Source organism: Oncorhynchus masou, chromosome 1, assembly GCF_036934945.1.
Source record: "Oncorhynchus masou masou isolate Uvic2021 chromosome 1, UVic_Omas_1.1, whole genome shotgun sequence".
Lineage (NCBI taxonomy): Eukaryota > Metazoa > Chordata > Actinopteri > Salmoniformes > Salmonidae > Oncorhynchus > Oncorhynchus masou.
The window spans coordinates 68,997,139-69,015,499 of record NC_088212.1 but is presented as its reverse complement, the minus strand read 5'-3'; the positions used below and the strand labels follow the sequence as shown (position 1 = coordinate 69,015,499).

At 44.6% G+C, this 18,361-nt stretch overlaps 1 protein-coding gene across 1 annotated transcript in view; it reads left to right on the top strand.

Annotated features, from left to right (window-relative positions):
* The first annotated feature begins 255 nt into the window (after positions 1–255).
* The window catches only part of LOC135549258 (cingulin-like protein 1), a 38,532-nt gene continuing 20,426 nt past the window's right edge, over positions 256–18,361 (top strand). Inside the window, exons 1-8 of the mRNA XM_064979287.1 lie at positions 256–416; positions 2,983–4,663; positions 4,796–4,890; positions 6,872–6,968; positions 7,499–7,600; positions 7,898–8,046; positions 8,789–8,927; positions 9,232–9,444. Of these exons, the coding sequence (XP_064835359.1) occupies positions 3,032–4,663; positions 4,796–4,890; positions 6,872–6,968; positions 7,499–7,600; positions 7,898–8,046; positions 8,789–8,927; positions 9,232–9,444 (2,427 nt within the window). The 5' untranslated portion in view covers positions 256–416; positions 2,983–3,031. The remainder of the gene's footprint in view (positions 417–2,982; positions 4,664–4,795; positions 4,891–6,871; positions 6,969–7,498; positions 7,601–7,897; positions 8,047–8,788; positions 8,928–9,231; positions 9,445–18,361) is intronic.

Here is an 18,361-nt window from a genome sequence, read left to right as displayed (position 1 = left end):
AATTGCAACCAACATCAATATGGGCTATTCACATCAGCCACAATGAACTTTAGTAGTACATAACTGTTGCAACTGTGGCTCGCAACAGAGTATCTTTGATGAACTGATAAAGGGACTCTTTGTCAAACAGGTTGACTGACAAAAAGTTGGGAGTGTTTAGGTTGACATTGTCAATCTGGTCCTCGATCAGTGTTTTGAGGTTTAGTGTTTGGTAGTAGGGTTTGAGATGGGCGGGTTTACAGAGTTCTTAGCGGGGGGCGGGGTATTGCAGAGCTTCAGGCGTCTCGAAACTGAACTGATTCAGAAAACATGACCTGCAACAAATAGATTTTGAACAATTCCGTGGAGTATGCCACTTAAACGTTTGTCCATTATTGAACAACTAATACGCGATTATTGTTCGTAAAGCGCAGCTGGTAAGTGACAAGTTTATCTTCTTACACTTTTTGTTACAGTAGTCATTGAATGCGTCATAGCGTGGGAACTTTAGGGTACTGACTGGGCAGTGGCCGCTAGAAACACATATATATGCAGATAAATTGTTTACTTGTTTGAAATAATCATCATGGAGAAAACTACATTCAAAATCGAGTTATTTCATGTTAATGTAAATAAGAAGTTAAACCACCTGTTGTACCCTAAACTAATGCATCAGTATAAACTTTTGAAAACTTTGCTTATCTTGCCCTTTTCCAATTAAAAATATCAGTGCCATTTTTTTACACAGTACTTCTATTAAGTCAATAGATATTATAGAGGAATATGTCTGTATACAATTTATAAATTGTATAAATTACTTACAGTATTTAGAATTTGAAGAATTGTTGTATACTAAATTAATCTATTTTGCATTCAAATATTATTTTTAATCAAACATGTTACACATTCTTTAATATCATATACCACATTCTGTAATATGAATAGATTAATTCATCTATTCAGTATGGAACAATTATTAAAACCATGCATGGCTAACTTTACCCAAGAGCAAATTACTTGGAATAAAATGTCCACCTCTTTTCTCCTGGTTTTCCATTACTTGCTGTTATTTACTTGGTATGAATGCATGAGATCTACATGTCATAACATGCTATTAGTAACTGTAGTAATTTTGAATTATGAATTACATCATATCTCTAAGGCTTAATAGCTCTCCCTGGAATATGAATAAACTCAATCTGTCATGACTACAGTAAAAATATCAAATATGCCGTGAATGTAACTCTTTTCTATTCAGTTTTTAATCTACAATCAAGGCAGTATCCTAATGTGCTCTCCTATAGTTGTCTTTTACAGGCCTGAATGGTGTATTGTGATACCAACACACCCCCAGGATGTGGAGAACCAGCCAGTGCACTGCACATGTAGATTATTCTCATTTTTTTCTGTTCTTAATCTTTCCCTGGAAAGATCAAAGGCAGGGCCGTGACATCCTAACCCACTCTCAGCACTGACCTTTGGTCTGAGGTGTAGGGGGACCGTGGCGAGGGTAGTGCTCTAGTTATGGATTGCAGGGGAACAGGGGGGAGAAATTGGCTCAGCAAGTGTTTCCTCCCTTGCAGAGAGTAACACAATGAGAGGAAAAGAGCTGCACTCACACCTCACAGCTCTTGTGTTGTTGGATACATGTGATACTTGGTGTGAAAGAGGCTATTGTGTCATCTTCTGCTGCTTTCTGTCCTCCACAGTGCCTTTCCTTTTGGAGAAAGGGGCTAACTTGGCCTCATTGTTCTCCCTTCCCTTCAATGGCTGGAAAGTATGATGTTCTGTCCTCTGAGTATTAATAGCATCAGGAAGAGCCTGCTGCATTGCTTCTATATCAACATGCTGGTTCAGTTCTGTAGAGCAGTAGGCAACACTCGTTTTCTGTTTCAAAGAGTGATTTATTGAGATTGCCTTGCGGGCATGTCTGTGCATTTCATTACAAAGTGATCTGCTGTCACCTTTGTTTCCTTATCATAGCCCTCCCATCCTATCACCATTTGTCCTGCTATTGTAACACCAGGCCATTCATGAATTTCATCTATGCATTTGTTTGTTTGGGGGGTGAAATAGGACCTTATCAGCTGAGCCTACAGGACTCTGATAAGAGCCCATTGTCTATACAAACACATGGTGCCCACTGATGTCTGTGATGCTGTGTGTCTCTGCTGGCCTTCCTGTTAGCTGATACAGACCTGTTTCTTAGGGTCAAATGTCCCTATGCTCTGTCCTCAGCTTCAGACTACACACTACTTGTAATCTGGCAGATAATTCACAAATATATGTCTTTACTCAGAAGACACTCAGATACTTGAGTCAAAGAACTTGATCTCTACTTTATTTGTGTGTTATAATGTGAATACCCAATAGTATCAGTTAAGATGCCAGTTAGTAACCTGCTTGTTATGGTTTCGTATACAGTACCTGGTCATATTTGCCCTTCAAAAGAGTGTAGCAAATGTTGATTCACTGTTTTTCAAGTTCAGTGTGTTGATAAAGACTGGGCTCTCTTATGTTATTTTAGGGCAGTGCAGTGTCTCACTCCTTCATTTAGCAGGAAGAGGGAGTACCTAGTCAGTTGCACAACTGAATGCATTGAACCACATTTAAACCCAGCCCATCTGAATCAACTGAATCGGTGCCCGTGGAGCAGTTGTTGTTGGGGGTTAACTGCCTTGCTCAAGGGCAGAATGGCAGATTTTGAAACCTTGCCGGCTCGGGGATTCAAACCATCAACCTTTCGGTTACTGGCCCAAAGCTCTTAGCTGCTAGGCAACCTGTGGTGGAGCTGAACAGTTAGGATGCTCTCTGTGGAATCACTCTCTAGACACAAAGACCATTAAGTACAGAAAAAAGGAAAATTAGACCAGATGACATAATCAAATGTTGTGAGGCTTTAACTCTCATTAGCAGGCCATGGAGCAGTGAAACATTTGCTGACGTTATTAAATCTGATGGCATCTCATTTCTGACTAAACCAGATTATGTCCTTTTTTGCAGAGGTGGGCCTGATCCAGGGAGAGGGATTTATTATCTTGCTCATTTCCTGATGGAGTCGTACAGAATCAATCGCTCTTCCAGGCCTCACAATGGAGCTGGCTCCTATGGCCTCAGCATTAGGGTCCAGGGGATTGATGGACACCCGTACGTGGTGCTGAACAACCAGGACCGTGGGTCCAACTCCTATACAGATCCTAATAGTAACGGCTACAATGACCCACAGGGCTCCTTTATTGACAACTACCATGAGTATGACTTCAAAGGAAGCAGGGAGGCTGTCTCTGACAGCCCCTTTGTTGAGTACAGGTCCCAGAAACAGATGCAGTTTGCGGGCTCTCACAATGGAGTCACAGAGCAGGGGAAGAAGCCAGCGTCCACCCTGCTGAACTTCCAAAGACACCCAGAGATCCTCAAGCCTTATGACCCAGAGAACAACACCTTGAACCTGGATGGTAACCACAGCCTGCCTCCGCGGCCGATGTCCCTGGCGGAGACTGGGAGCACCTACCAAGGCTCTTCTCCCAGATCCACCTCCCCAGTAGTTGCCCATGCCGGGTCATCCAGCCTGGATCATAGGAGGAGTCCTGCCCTGCAGGAGAGAACACAGCCCCAGCCCAAGCCCCAGCCAGCCCCCTCTAAGCCTCAAATCAAACTAGTCCAGTCTCAATCCAAGCCTCAAGCCCAGCTGGCTCAGCCACAGTCTAAGACTCAGACCCAGGTGGCCCAGCCCCAGTCCAAACCCAAGTCTCAGCACCTGTCCAAACCCCAACCCCAGTCTCTGCCACAATCTAAACCCCAGTCTCCACCCCAGCCCCAGCTGCCCCAACGTGTCCCCATACCCCAGCCCTATGCTGTGTCCAGCCCTCCCAGTGAGCAGACTAAGGCTTCCTGCCGGTCCACCAGCTCCATCAGCAGTGCCAACTCTAGCCTGGAGCGCAGCCGCCATGAGCCAGACATCCTCCCCCTGCGCAGAGTTGATTCTAGCGGCCCCGTGCTGCAGTCCTCGTCCCGCTCCCGCCACTCCTCTACCTCCTCTACCGACCAGCTGGAGGCGCTGTACGCAGATACCATCAACCGCCACCAGAACCGACGCTACATCCCCTTCCAACCCGGCACGGGCCGAGACATCGACACAGGCTCCATCCCCGGCGTGGACGAGCTCATCGGCAAGTTTGACGGCAAGGATGGTGGTCACCAGCGACGGGGCAGGGCGGGCCGCAGGAACAGGATCAACCAAGAGGACAGGAAGCGCTCTAGGAGTGTGGACAGCGCCCTTCCCTTTAGCCTCCAGGGAGAGTCGGAATACATGGATGCGTTTAGCAAGAACCAGGGGAGGTCCACGGAGCACGTCCTCCGCCCCTCACAGCTGCATCTGCAGAAGGTATCTGGGAGAAAAAACTCATGGGTGACAGCGGTGGAGGGGAAGCCAAGTGCCAAAGCTTCAGCCTGTGGTAGCAGTGCTCCAGGCTCCGCTCAGAGCATGACCTCTAGAGCAGCAGGCTCCATCCAGGGGTATAAGGCGGTGCTAAATCGCTCCTCTACATTACCCCTGGACAGTACAGATGTTGAGGATGGTCAATCTTCACCAAGCACAAAGATTTTAACAAGTGTGACTACAACCTCTCTATCCATCCCTTCCTCTAACTTGGGCAAGAAGTCTAATGCAGAGATGGATGTGCAGGTAAACAATACATTATTTATGATTACAGTTAGGTTAGTTGTTTAACTAATCATTCTCTATTACTACGTAGCTGCATGTGAAAGTATCTGTCAGATCTCTGATGGCTCTCTGTTTCTTTCCTCTTGCATCCAGGTGACACCTGATCTTTTGAAAGGTCAGCAGGAGCTTTCACAACAAACACATGAAGAGACGGCAAAACAGATTTTGTTTAATTACCTCAAGGATGGGTGAGTTTTTACCTCACTGATGTAATGTTCCTGGTTCACTTTTTATCACAGAACATTTTCCAGTTTTACAGAAATGTCTATTATATTCAAAGGGTATTAATGGAATAATGTTTTGTATGAATTGCTAATACATTAATACACTAGTAGGCACCATTATGACGCCATGAGTATCACTTTCACTATGTAGCGGGCAGTAAACTGCACAGTCTAAACATAACATGTGCCAAGATACACTCTTAAAGGTGCGATATGTAACTTTTTGGGCTACCCCAACAAATTCACATAGAAATTCACATAGAAATATGTGTTATAACGCTGTCATTCTCATTGAAAGAAAGTCTATGAAACGGTAGATCTGTTCTATGTGCTTCCCATTATTAAGTTTTGTTTTTGCCTTTTTTACTTTTGGTTTTGTACACCAGCTTCAAACAGCTGAAATTACAATATTTTTGGTAATGTAAAAAAAAATCACAGTGGTTTAGATGGTACAATGATTCCATACAGTATACTTGCTTCTTTTGCCACATAAACTGAAATTAACCAAACTATTAAACATTTTGCAAACAGGAAATGTAGGAACTATTTCTGCATAGTGCATCTTTAAGGAAAGCATCATTTGAAAAGGAAAATGCCCCATGGGAGCACTTAAATGTTTTTGATCTGAGTCTGACTGTTTGTGATAAAAGGGAAGGAATTTATACTCCCATTCAGTCTACACCTCCATATCTAAGCTGTGGTCGATGCATCTGCTTAGTGGTGTTCGTTCCTCTTCCCATTTCTCTTTCTCCCTGTCTCTCTCTCTCCCTCTCTACTGAGGAATGTAAGGTATCAACTCTGCTCTGCTCATCACCTGATTCTTGATGTTCACCGTTCACCCCATGCTATAAATCCCATCACTTACAGTAAGGGGGAATGGAGGAGTTATCGGTGGGAAGCATCTCAGATTAGTATCTCTATGGTGTACTTCCTGGTTTAAGATAGATGAACTGGTAAGGGTAGTCATGACACCTGATGGTTTATATTGTTAAATAGTAAGATGAGGCGCTAGACAGTTTTGTTGTTGTTCAGTACCAAGCTACACCAGCTGAAGCTTACTATAGCATAGCTGGTTTCACTCTCTGAAAGTTTTATAGCTAGACTAGGTTAAAAGGCTTTGGGGGGGGGGGTTACAAAGCTTAAACCAAGTATGTTCGTCAAGAAGCCAAGTCTGAAAGTCCAGTGCATATATCCAATAGGATAACATGTCAATCACAGCACCAGTAAATCTGGATCTTGGAGTTCCTATCCAATCCCAGGTCAAGTTCTGTGTCTCTCACAGAGCATTGTGTCATGGTTGGACTGTACATTTGTGTCCATAGTTTTAGAAGATTTGCAATTTAAATCCTAAACTTCTAAAGTGCCTTAGTTCCTAAGTGTCTACATTCCATGTGTGCTCCAGTTCAGGAAACTGCTTTGGGTGTGTCAGGTCACAGGTCAGGGGTCAGAAGTCAATGGAAAGGAACACAGATGGAAGTGGTGTGCTGAGTCATCAAAGAAAGGACAAACATTCACTCGCTGAAGTTATTAAACTTTAATGAAGGAGGGGGGCTAGAACTCCCCTGTCAGGTAGTGGAATTGAATGGAACCTTAGAACCTTCCTCAGGTTGTGGCAACCCAATGTTCTGTTCATTTTCTGTCCCAATATAGGAAGAGAGAGGGTGCACCCTGCATACAGCCCAGTTGTATAGCAGGGCCAGGGATGAAGGGAGACACATTCTCCTAAATGTGCCTCCTGATGGATAGCTGTAATGAGGTTGAGCGGGTTGCGAGGTGACACATCAAAGCAGTTGGCCCCCGGCAGAGCAGGAAACAGTCTGGGATTATACCCTGATCTGATCCACCTACCACACACAGAGACCCCTCTTTACCCTCAGATCAGTCGAGTGTGGGAGTGCACCTGTGTTCTGACTATGTGTGTGTGTGCGCGCGTGTGTGTCCGCAGGAGCACTGATAACGAGGACACCACCAAGAGGAAGGTCAACCTGGTGTTTGAGAAGATCCAGACATTAAAGTCACGGGCGGCGGGGAGCGACAACAAAGTGAGGCATTGTTGTGGAGTTGTTGTAATTAAACTCAACAAACAGCTAAATCTATGAGCCTCTTATCTTAGCCTTAGGCCAGAAGCTTTCGCTTAGTGAGCAGCATACAAGCCACAAGGCTGTGTTGACCTAGCATTGACAACAGCCACTGTGGTTACCACCTCCAACAGTGGAGGCTGATGGGAGGAGCTATAGGAGGACGGGCTCATTGTAATGGCTGGAATGGAAAAATGGAACGGTATCACACACATGCTTAACTCCGTTCCATATATTCCTTTCCAGCCATTACAATGAGCCATTCCTCCAATAGCTCCTCCCACCAGCCTCCATTAACTGCCATGTGTAAACCAGTGCAGTATGGAGAGAAACTAGTCACCACCCTTCCTTTTCTTCATTAAGATCTGCCATGAACCAAAGCAACCGACATGTTTTTGTATTGTACGAAAATGCTATCATGCAAATATATTGTGAGTTATTTTGAAAAGGGAAATGGAGTCAAATGTAACTCCTGTCACTGTTGCCCCTCCCAGTCTCCTGACATAGCGACCCAAGCCAAAGCCCTACAGGAACAGAGGGTGGCACTGGAGAAGGATGTTGTTGAACTGAAAAAGCAGCTGGAGGAGCAAACCAAGGTAATACTATGATGCCATGTCAGACATGTTGACTCTAGCTGCTATCTTGGATGTCTGTGCAGGACATGAGAATCCCTGGCTCCTGCCTCTTAAGACACAATAATCCTATTGGTGCTAATAGCTAACTTAAGCAGACCAGTAGACATCACAGCCACTGAGTTTATTGGTTAGATAGTTCGTTGTCAAAACTGTAGTTCAGATACTATACTATGAGCGCCATGCATTTCATATTAATTTGGTGTGGTGAGATGAATGGTGTTTTATTTAATTGTGTGTGTGTATCCATGCATGTTAAAGAAGCAGATGGGTCTGACTGTGGCCCATGAAAAGGCCGGAGCGGGGGTGAAGGTCCTGCAGACGGAGCTGGAGAGGAGCCAGGAGGAATGCTCCCGACTGAGGGACAAACTGGCCAAAACAGAGGCTGAGCTCCGCACCACACTGGAGGAGTAAGTGACTGACCACCAGACCAGGGCATACACTGTGAGGCAAGGAGTGACAGGTCGACAAGGCCCGGGTTAAGAAACCAGAACAATGGGGATAACTTTTATTACTTTTGTGGAGGAGAAAGTTGTAGTTTGTTTTCTGTTCTCACAGGGGGATTATATATTCTAATGTGTTCCTTGGGCTTGCAGTTTCTTTTCGGCCATTAGAGTTTCTGTCTTTGTCTGAACACAATGGCCTCCTATAGTTCTCCTTCCCCTCTGACATTTTGTGTTAATGTACACTGCAGAGTCCCAACAAAGCCCCACAAAGTGAGGAGTAAATATCATCATGGCTTAAATGTATGTTGATGTTGGACTAGTTAACCCTCTGTTCCCCCCATGTCTTTGTGTGGAATTGTTTGTTGTAAGTTCTTGTGCACATTGTTGTCTGGTGCGCGACGGGTTTTGTACCCATACGTTGTATTTCTGGATGCCGGTGGTTTTGTATTTTAAACTGCTCCGGTTATTACCCAGTTCTGCTCTCCTGCGTCTGACTTCTCTGCCACCAGTTACGCACCCCTTACAGTTGGAGTGGGCAGGTGGTGTGACTGTGATGTGATTGGTAGATCAGGTGCTCATCATAGCCCCTGTTAGCCTGGAGAACAGACGTTTCTGACAGAGTGCAGGTGGTATCGTTCCATTGTGTGAAGCAAGGTTCAGGTGATGGTGTGTGTGTTGTGACTGTATGCTGCTCTGTGTCTGGCAGGCTGTTCCAGGTGAAGATGGAGAGGGAGCAGTACCAGACAGAGATCAGGGACCTGCAGGACCAGCTGTCAGAGATGCACGATGAGCTGGATGGCGCCAAGACGGTGGTGGCCGACAGAGAGAAGGATGCCATGATGGAGGTAATACACAGGCCAGGTCCCACAGCTCTCAGAGTAGAGAGCGTTGCCATATAGGAGCTTAGTGGCTTGCATGGAAAAGGCTTTGCGGTCCCATAATAACCACCATGTCAATACCATTGTAGTGCCAGTGTTGGTAATGTGTAAACATGTTATTCTTCCTGGCACATTTGCTGAAGCAGAATTTCTCTGGCAATAATGGCAGTGCTGGAGATTTCTGTGCACGTCACCTGTTGAGGTAGCAGTTCATCTCAGGGTGAGATTTTAGAGAGACACTGTCACCACTTCCTTCTCTCCTGCTGTGTAGGACCTGATGCAGATGAAGCTGGACTTACAGGAGGTGCTGCTGGCCAAGGAGGAGCAGGAGGAGGTGCTGAGGAGGAGGGAGAGGGAGCTGACTGCCCTGAAGGGAGCACTGAAGGCAGAGGTGGCCACACACGACCAGGAGGTGGATAAACTGAGGGAGCAGTATGAGAAGGAGATCCGCAAGCTGCAGACGTCTGTGGAGATGGCCAAACAGGTAACCGATGTTCCCCAGCCACCCATGGGATAAGGTTGTCAGAACGTTGTATCATGGTCCCCTGGAGGTTTTGTCTAGTTCCCAGTTGGTCTCGGTGACGTCCCTGAGGAGGTTTTAGGTCGTTCTTGGGATGTTGTGTCATGGTGCCTTGGTCGCAAAGAAACATTCTCCCTCACCCAAAAAAAACCAAACATTTTACCCAGGGCACACGCACCCTACTTAATTTACACATCACCCCTTGTTACTGTTGCCAAGCTCATCAAGGCTCTGATTGGTTGACCACTGATCCAGTAACAATGCTTTGTCTTTTTTTTAAATACTTTTTTTAGGGGGTGCGTGTCTTTATCTTTTGGCAATGCTTGGGACACCCACACCACAACCAGAGCTTTTAACATACAGTGTTACATATTTGACATACATGATTACATTGTGTATGTTTATTCATACAGAAATTATTGCTTAACATGTCCTCACCTGGGATTTGAACTCACATCTTAGTTCATGGAATTCCAATCTTCCTGCTACGCCACCATGTCTATATCAGTAACTGATTTCACCTGTAGCAGGTGTAACATTCTTAGACCGTCAGTGGGATAACGTTGTGTCGAAACCCTTTCAGGATTTAATGGGCACGTCGCCAAATGTCCTCAGGACGTCACCTGTTTGCTGCGTGTATTGATGTTAATGGGAGATTTGGGCAAACCCTAGAGTATGGCATCACGTGCATTTTGGGTAGTAAAGTGTTTGTTTGGGATTGTATTTGTTGCCATATGTTCGGCATCAGTAGATATTTGATAGCTTTGAAGTGAAATTACCAGGAACTTTCAACCAGCTTCAAAGTTGTGCCTCAAAATTAAGCTCAATTTTAGTAACAAACACAATATGACCGTTTTACCTCGAACAAAAACTCTTTAAGTTGTTTTTGTTATGACTACTGTGTATTGGAATTGGAAAAATAAGATTACGCCCAATCATTGTCTTCCAGTTGTTAAGATATTTCATTTGTTTGGAACATGTAAATAATGATTGCTATCCAAAGGCCATTGAATTTGTCTAACTTTAGTGTTCCATTGTTTATTTACTGAGGAAATGAAACCCTCATGTTATTATAAGGAAATCAGGCTTTTGTGTTTATTGAGATTAAAATGTTACATACAGTATGCATACTTGAATGAATGTCTGGAAAGTCCTCTAGGAGTTAGTGAATCATTGACTGCATGGTGCCAGTGTTAGAGAATGTCATAGTTCTATACATGAACTGCTCTACACCTCTCTGTTCTTGAACTTGCCTAACTGCATTTCACTGCACAGACTTTAATAACAACCCCAGCTGAAGGCTGAAAAACAAGTCTAAAAACTGTTAAACAGTGCTGGGCAAAAACACTCCCTTCTCCGTAGTTCAGCTGAACCAACCAAGATAAAAAAGACTCAGCTATCTGGCAGTTAAACCAGCTTGTCATCACTTTTCATGGGAACTTATTGGACTCTGTTTACCCTAGATGACATATAGTGTCATTAAAAAGCTTTAGGAAGTATTTAATGATGTTGAGGTGTTGTTTTGCTGTAAACACGTTTTACTGGGTGGCTCAACAGGAAGAAAAATAGGACCAAACAAAGCCTTTAAAAGACTTGGGAGAGGCAAATGGACTAGTAAAGAGAAGACAGGGTAGGGACGTGGTAGAGAGGACAGTGAGGTAAGAGCATACATAGGGCTAATGGAGGAGAGAGACAAGAGGACCACACTGACGAGGCTAGAGGAGCATTGTGTTGACTAGGTGTTGCCTGGCTCACATGCTTCCTGTTTGTGTCAGGGCCTGGAAGTCCTCTCCTTGTCCCGAGCTTCCTCCTGCTGTGGTGGGGGTCTACACAGCAGCCAGCCCCTTCTGAGATAATTTTCTTGCTTGAAAATAATTACTTCCATTTCCGGGGAAGATTTTGTCATCAAGAATTCGCCACCAATGCTCTATATACAAGCGACAAGATTGTGAGATTCAAGATTCTGACCTTATTGTTACTGAGTATTCAGACAGTTTGGCTGCTATCAGTTTATCTTCAGTAATTTGGGCCTTTCCCCTAAAATACCAATCCATTGTTAGGTTGTCACACACAAAAACTATTTATAGTGGTTACAGCCTACTGTACTTTTAACCACCAGGCATTGGCAGAATTGAAAGTAATGATAATGTCTGCATGTGTGAGTGAGCGACCTCACAGCCTGCTGAATTGCTTAGTATAAAGTGTGCGCGGTCAACCATTCATCTGTCCTGTCTCCCATCGAAACGCTGCTCCTTTCTCCTTTGGCCATGAAATGTGCATTGATAGGGCTGCCCCATGCAGAGAATAATGCTGGAACCTGGAGCGCTAAATCGTTCCCGTTGCCCGTTAATTGCAGTGGCAAGCCGTCACTAATCTAATGAGCTGTAGTTCATGAGTTGTGCAGTGTTCCTCACTGTTTCTCCTCTCTCTCTGTTCATCCATTGAAGGGGCAGGGATAATTGTGGACCTCAGTAGATGAATGATGAGTTTGTTTCACACAATAATAGCAGCAGGGGTTTGGGATATGGTTGGGATAGGCTGAATAAAGTGGGTCAGAGGAGTTATGGAGTGGACATCTCCCTGAAAATATGTGTGTTTGTTTTGTGTCATTGCATTTTTAGGTTCAATTGTATTTTTATTTAGTTGTAGCATGGGCCATTTTTTAGATGTTAATCTATAGAGGTAGAAACTATAGAGGTCAAACAACAATATTCATAGAGAATCTATAATCAGACTGTAGTCTACTTACTATAAGTTACTTATTGTAGATCAGTTCTGTGTAAATCAGGTTTTTCACAGCAGTGAGACTTGAGGGAATGTGAAAAATGTGAACTGATAAGGTGCAGTGAGCAGAGAGAAGGGTGTGTCAGAGAATGTTCCTGGCTGGTTAGAGAGTGTGCACCCAGCAGACCCCCTCCGTCCTGCATATTCTGTTACAATGCTCCAGCTCTGACCAGTGGGTGGGGTCGGGAGGGGTGCGACGTGACCATGCCTCTTCAGGGGGCTGCTGTTATACCCCCTCTCAGGGACATTCCTGATTCTCAACACTCTCAGAGAGCCACAACCCCAGACCCCAGACAGCCCCAACCTGTAGTAGTTCCAACCCCACCCTCTAGTACCAGCCCTAGCCCCTAGTACCAGCCCTAGCCCCTAGTTCCATTTCCAGGCTCAACCCCATTCCCAGCTCCAGCCCACTCTCATCCCTCAGCCTTGATCCCCTCCACCCTACCCATACAGTCCCTGTTGTATTTTCATTCATAAATGAATTAGCCCCAGTCAAAAGCCTCAGCCCTTATAGCCCTATCCCATACATCCCCTGACACAGTGGCAGCCCCATCCCCCAGCTTCTAGCCCTCCACTTGAGTGATCCCTGCCTGTCTTTATTTTCTCTGTGACTCACTTATTTTTGTGTGTAATCATTGAAGCCATGTGGCCTGGTGAGCACCTCCTCAGGGCTGTTTGAAGGTAAAGAGTCCCACAGGAGGCAGTGTGTTTCCTCAGTTGATGATAGCGCTCTGCTGTGTTCCCTTCCCGGCACAGCTGGAAGGTGAGGATTTACTGGGAAGGGAGGAAGGGAGGGAGGGAGAAATATAGGGATTGATAGAGGAAAGGGATTTCTCTGGAAATCTACCAGCAAAAGAGAGGAATGGGTGTCATAGCTAAAGTTCAGCGCTTTTCTTGTCCATCTGTTTGCTATCATGTTCTTCCCTGTTTGAAGAATTTGTCTTCAAAAAGACTTGGAGTTAATATAGGACGGCTTCTCAGAATTGTTTAGATGAACTGTGATATGCTGCTGCCTGTAATGTTCTGCCCAGAAATAGTTTTTCACTGGCTTATTGGATGCACACCCATTTTGGTTGCATCTCCTTGCACAGAGCTGGTTGTTTGTGTGTGTGTAGTGAGAGAAGTTGTTCCCCTGCCATGTGAGGGTCGTGCCTGTGTGAAAGGAGGCTTTGGCCTGAATTCATGGGCCTATTGTTCCTCTGCTGCGTCACTGCCTGGCAGAGCTGAGCTGGTGGGGAGGGAGCCTACTGTGCCAAAATGCATGCAAGGCTTTGGAGATTCCAACAAATACCCCCAGGAGTGTGGAGGAGAGGGTCAGTGTGCTCAAGATTGTGATGTACCAATTTGTAAGTCGCTCTGGATAAGAGCGTCTGCTAAATGACTTAAATGTAAATGTAAATGTAATGTACCGCAGCTTTAAGACCAGGGGCAGAAAGCTAAGGATTTAACTCACTCACACCGAGACTTAGGAAATATGTGGTTTCTCCACACAATAGGCCGTTTTGTGTTGGTACATTGCTTTTAAACATCCAACAGAGTAGGAAGTACTGGCAAGTACAGTCAAAGTATTTAGCATGGACTTACTGTCCAGTGGCGTAGTCTGCTCAGGTTGCAAGTGGCACTGGTCACTCTCCCTCCAGCAGGATCTGACCTCAGCTCCTGACATTCAAAGCCCAGTCATTTGACTGTGATTTTTCCCCAGCCCGACCAGGCATCATGATTCCCCCAAGGTCTGGCTTTCGTCCAAGAGTGAAAAGAAGTACTATGCTCAATGTGAGTGTTTTGTCCTACCATAATGACTTTCTGAAGTGTCTTTTGATATTATAAATCACTCTGGGTTGGCCTCACATCAACCATTTAAGATCATAATAGAGGCCTCCCGGGTGGCGCAGTGGTCTAAGGCAGTGCTAGCTGTGCCACCAGAGACTCTGGGTTTGAGCCCAGACTCTGTCACAGCCGGCCGCGCCCGGGAGGTCCAAGGGGCGAAGCACAATTGGCCCAGCGTTGTCCGGGTTAGGGAGCGTTTGGCTGGCAGGGATATCCATGTCTCATCGCGCACTAGCGACTCCTGTGGCGGGCCGGGCGCAGTGCACGCTGACCAGCGTGCACTGCGCCCGGGTGTACGGTGTTTCCTCCGACACAGTGGTGAGGCTGGCTTCCGGGTTGGATGTGCGTTGTGTCAAGAAGCAGTGCGGCTAGGTGGGGTTGTGTTTCGGAGGAAGCATGGCTCTCGACCTTTGTCTCTCCCGAGTCCGTACGGGAGTTGCAGCGATGAGACAAGACTGTAACTACTACCAACTGGATAACACGAAATTGGGAAGAAAAAAGGGGGTAAAAAAAAGATCATAATAGAGTACTGTGTGTGTGGACTTTGACATTGTGTCATCCCACTTCCCAGTGGCCTTCGTTTGAAGCCACTGGCCTTCTGGTGATGTGCTACTCAATAATAATGCCACGTTCTGGGGAGGCTTGGAGTTTTGTGACAGTAAATGTTAATTCTCTGGTTCCATTTCTTTGGACACAAAAGGGCCAGTTTCCCACAAAGCTCTACTGTGACTGCCTTCTCACTGCACTGGCCTATTTCATTCTCTATTAAACCCAAACATCCCTGAAATCCTATCGTTTGGCCATTTAAAAAGGTTTCTGTTTTCATGTCCCAAAGGACAAGACAAGATTTGATGGCGGGCATCTTAATGTGACTGGAGAGATGCCAGTGCTCCTCAAGCAGCAAGTTTTAATTTCCACTGCAAGCTATTCTCCCAAGCCATCACAAACCTGTCTTTACTAGGCAGACCGTAGTCTATGTGCCTTTTGTTGGAGAGCGACGCTATTGTAATGCATACCTTCTTGCTGGTGAAACAAACGAAGGCTTATTCATTGCCAGAGAAGAGCTTGAGTGATCTGTGGTGCTATTTATTTTCCTTGAAGACAGAATACATGGTGTTGAATACCGTTAACCTGATATTACACAGGATATGACCCGTTCCTGGAAGGACCTTAGGCAATCGTGACTAAATAGAAGCACAAAGATGACCATCTTGACTTCCCCTCTTATCCCATGTTTATGTTCCATTGGGGAGAGCACATGAATGGAAGTCATTTGAAAACAGGACCATAATGCTATGAGGCTGCATCAACCTTGGCTCACAGTACCCTCTAACTGAGGTAGTCTGAAGTAAACAATTATGAATTATGTGATGTTGATTTTATTCACTTGTGATTGTGGCCAGTATGTGTCTGTTTGAACGATGTCACCATCAGTGTGTTGTTGTAGCTGGGGTAGAGGGATATCCTGTGTTTCTCTGCATCCTGGCCTATGTCCTGGGTTAGGTAGGGGGAACACTCTGCCCCTCAGCTCCTAACTAAAGCCTTTTTGTCAGGGATGCTGTTGGGACATTATAGCAACTTGACAATGTTTCAGCTCAATCAAAGAAGTGTTGCTTTGTACCTTCCCCAAGGCCATGGTAGAGCAGAGGGAGCAGAACACTGTGCTCTACTATAGTTACTTATTTTTGATTTACTGCAATCTTGCACTGAGTGTTACTGTCTGAAATAGGTATTCTTTCTAAAACCGTGTGAATGCTGTATGCCCACAACAGTGCACTCATATAAAAGGTTGTGTTCACTGGTGTAAATGCATGTGATAGTAAACACATATAATGTGTTTAGGGGTGTGCCAGGACTTTTACATTAATCTCTGTAGTATAGATGACACCAGTTTGTCTGTGACAACCAATCAGAGGGTATGCTACTCACTGACAAGGGCATGAGTACACCACTATCTTTATTTTCAGGATTTGTTTAAAAATAAACATTTTGATTCAGTTAGAGTCAGATTATACTTTTTTGATGCATTGTGGATTTAGAGTGGATTAACTGCCTTGTCATTTAAAAAAGTCATTTATGTGCCTAAAATGTGATTAGAAGTGGGCCCTACTGGGTGTGGGATTACCCTGGCAGGTTTCTTATGGACCGTAATTGGTGCAGGAATATCAGAAAACTCCATGTTTGTTCCCTGGGCTCCAAAGCAGATTCAGCAGGGGTTTGTGTGTGTTCCCAGTGACCCGAGAGCACCCTGAAAAAGCTGATTGATTTGAATCTGTGCTCACACACTGGGCGATGCATACTTCACTGCATTGTTAGTGCCACTCTTTTTACTGGCCGCACAATGGTAGTTAATGCCTGACTATAGACAATCAGTTTAAGAGTACACAAGACAGCCCTTGAAATCAAACTCCCAAATTGTTAATTTTGAGGCTTTGTAACAGTCTGAGTGAGTACAAAATGGCAAACACAAGGAACAATGATCACCAGGGCACCCTGTGAATTTCCACCACCCATGGGTCTTTCTCCCCTCACCCTCTGAGTGGTAGTGCCCAGACTGGACTCTCAAAGAACCCAGGGTGGGAAATGGGACAGTGAAAGAGGGGGTGAGGGGATGTTTGTATGAGAAAAAACTGAGAGCTCAACTCTACATTTTCTGTATGTTCACCTCCCCCTCAACCTGCCCCTATTCTTACAGCCCCAGTTGATTACATTTTGAATACAGAGATGATACTACACTCTTCACATATTCCAGCTAAATAGACTAAGTGACCTGTAAAAAAACAGTGATGTTTTTCACAAGCTTCTACCCCCTGCTGTCCTTGGATTCTGTAAAGTCCTAGACCGGTGAAAGATGCCTAATGTTTTGAAAGAGATAAGACTGCCTTCGTTGACACATTTTAAGGATATTTTTTTTGTGGGGGAATATCCTTGTCTGGTTTATAGGTAATTCCAGTGACACCTGTGTCGTGTCTTTGGCTATGCCGGATTAAGTGATATGACATGCTATTATATAAAATAATTTCTCTGCAATTAATATCAAATGTAATTAACTAGAGTCAGGCACCACAAAATAATATTTATTGAGCTGTTATCTTCCGAATAAACTCGTAAATACAAAATTAGATTTAATCATTTATTTACTAAATACCTAACTATTCACACAGAATTACACATACACATATTAAATCATAACTTGATTACAAATTACGTCATAAAGGAAAACGTCCCTAGCGGCGGAACAGATATGACAGCTTGTTACACAAAGGAAAAGGGGCTGGGTTGAGTGAAAGAGCAGGAAAACTGAGGAACAAAGGGAAGAAGCTGTGCTATCGTAAATACAGTATCTTATGCATTGTAAATTACTGCCCATTTGGAAAAGGAAAATGCAATAAATATTTACACTGAGCTGCGCTTCGATAGGTTGGTGGTAGATGGAAGGCCGTGTTGCCCAACCGAGTCCTTTGAAGAATGTCTCTGGTGGTCAATTGGAAACGTTGTAGTAACGTCGTTGTGTGGTGACGGGATAATCTGTCTGTTCCTTCCTAACCTGCGGTTACAGCTGCGGTTGCTAACTCAACGGCTAGGAGGTATCACTTCTGTAGTGAATAAGAGTTCAAAGTTCATACCATTCGCAACCAAAGCACACGCTGATGTTGGCTTCGTTCTGTAGTTATTATCTGAACCATTCTGACATAGGACCGTCGTCCTACATCCCCGGAACAGGAAGTTCTATTGTCGTCAAGGGCTTATATAGGAAGGGAGAGGAGAGTTTTATAGCCCATGTCCCTTCACAGGGCTGCTCAATCAGTGGCCCGCCCTATCTTATGAAAACCCACATCTCACATTTTAGAAGCTAAAATCACATTTCATCCCATCACAAATAATTTCATATTCAAACATTTAAATTGAACAACAATTCCACGTGAATCCGATAACTCTGATGTGTAGACTTTCCACTGTTGAGTTTGTCATCTTATCATTGATGAGAATGTCTCAGATGACAACCGAACTGACATCATATTCATTAAGTACCACCGCATATGTTCAATTGTTCGGATTACCAGAATATAGTTCATTTCACCCCACCTACTGATGTTCCCAGAATCTCTATGTTAACCAAGGGTTTTGCAAATGTAACCTCAGTAGGGTAGAGAGAGGAGTTCCAAGGAAACTATGCAGTTTTTTGTTTTTTTACATGTTATTTCTTACATTGGTACCCCAGGTCATCCTAGGTTTCATTACATACAGTCGAGAAGAACTACTGAATATA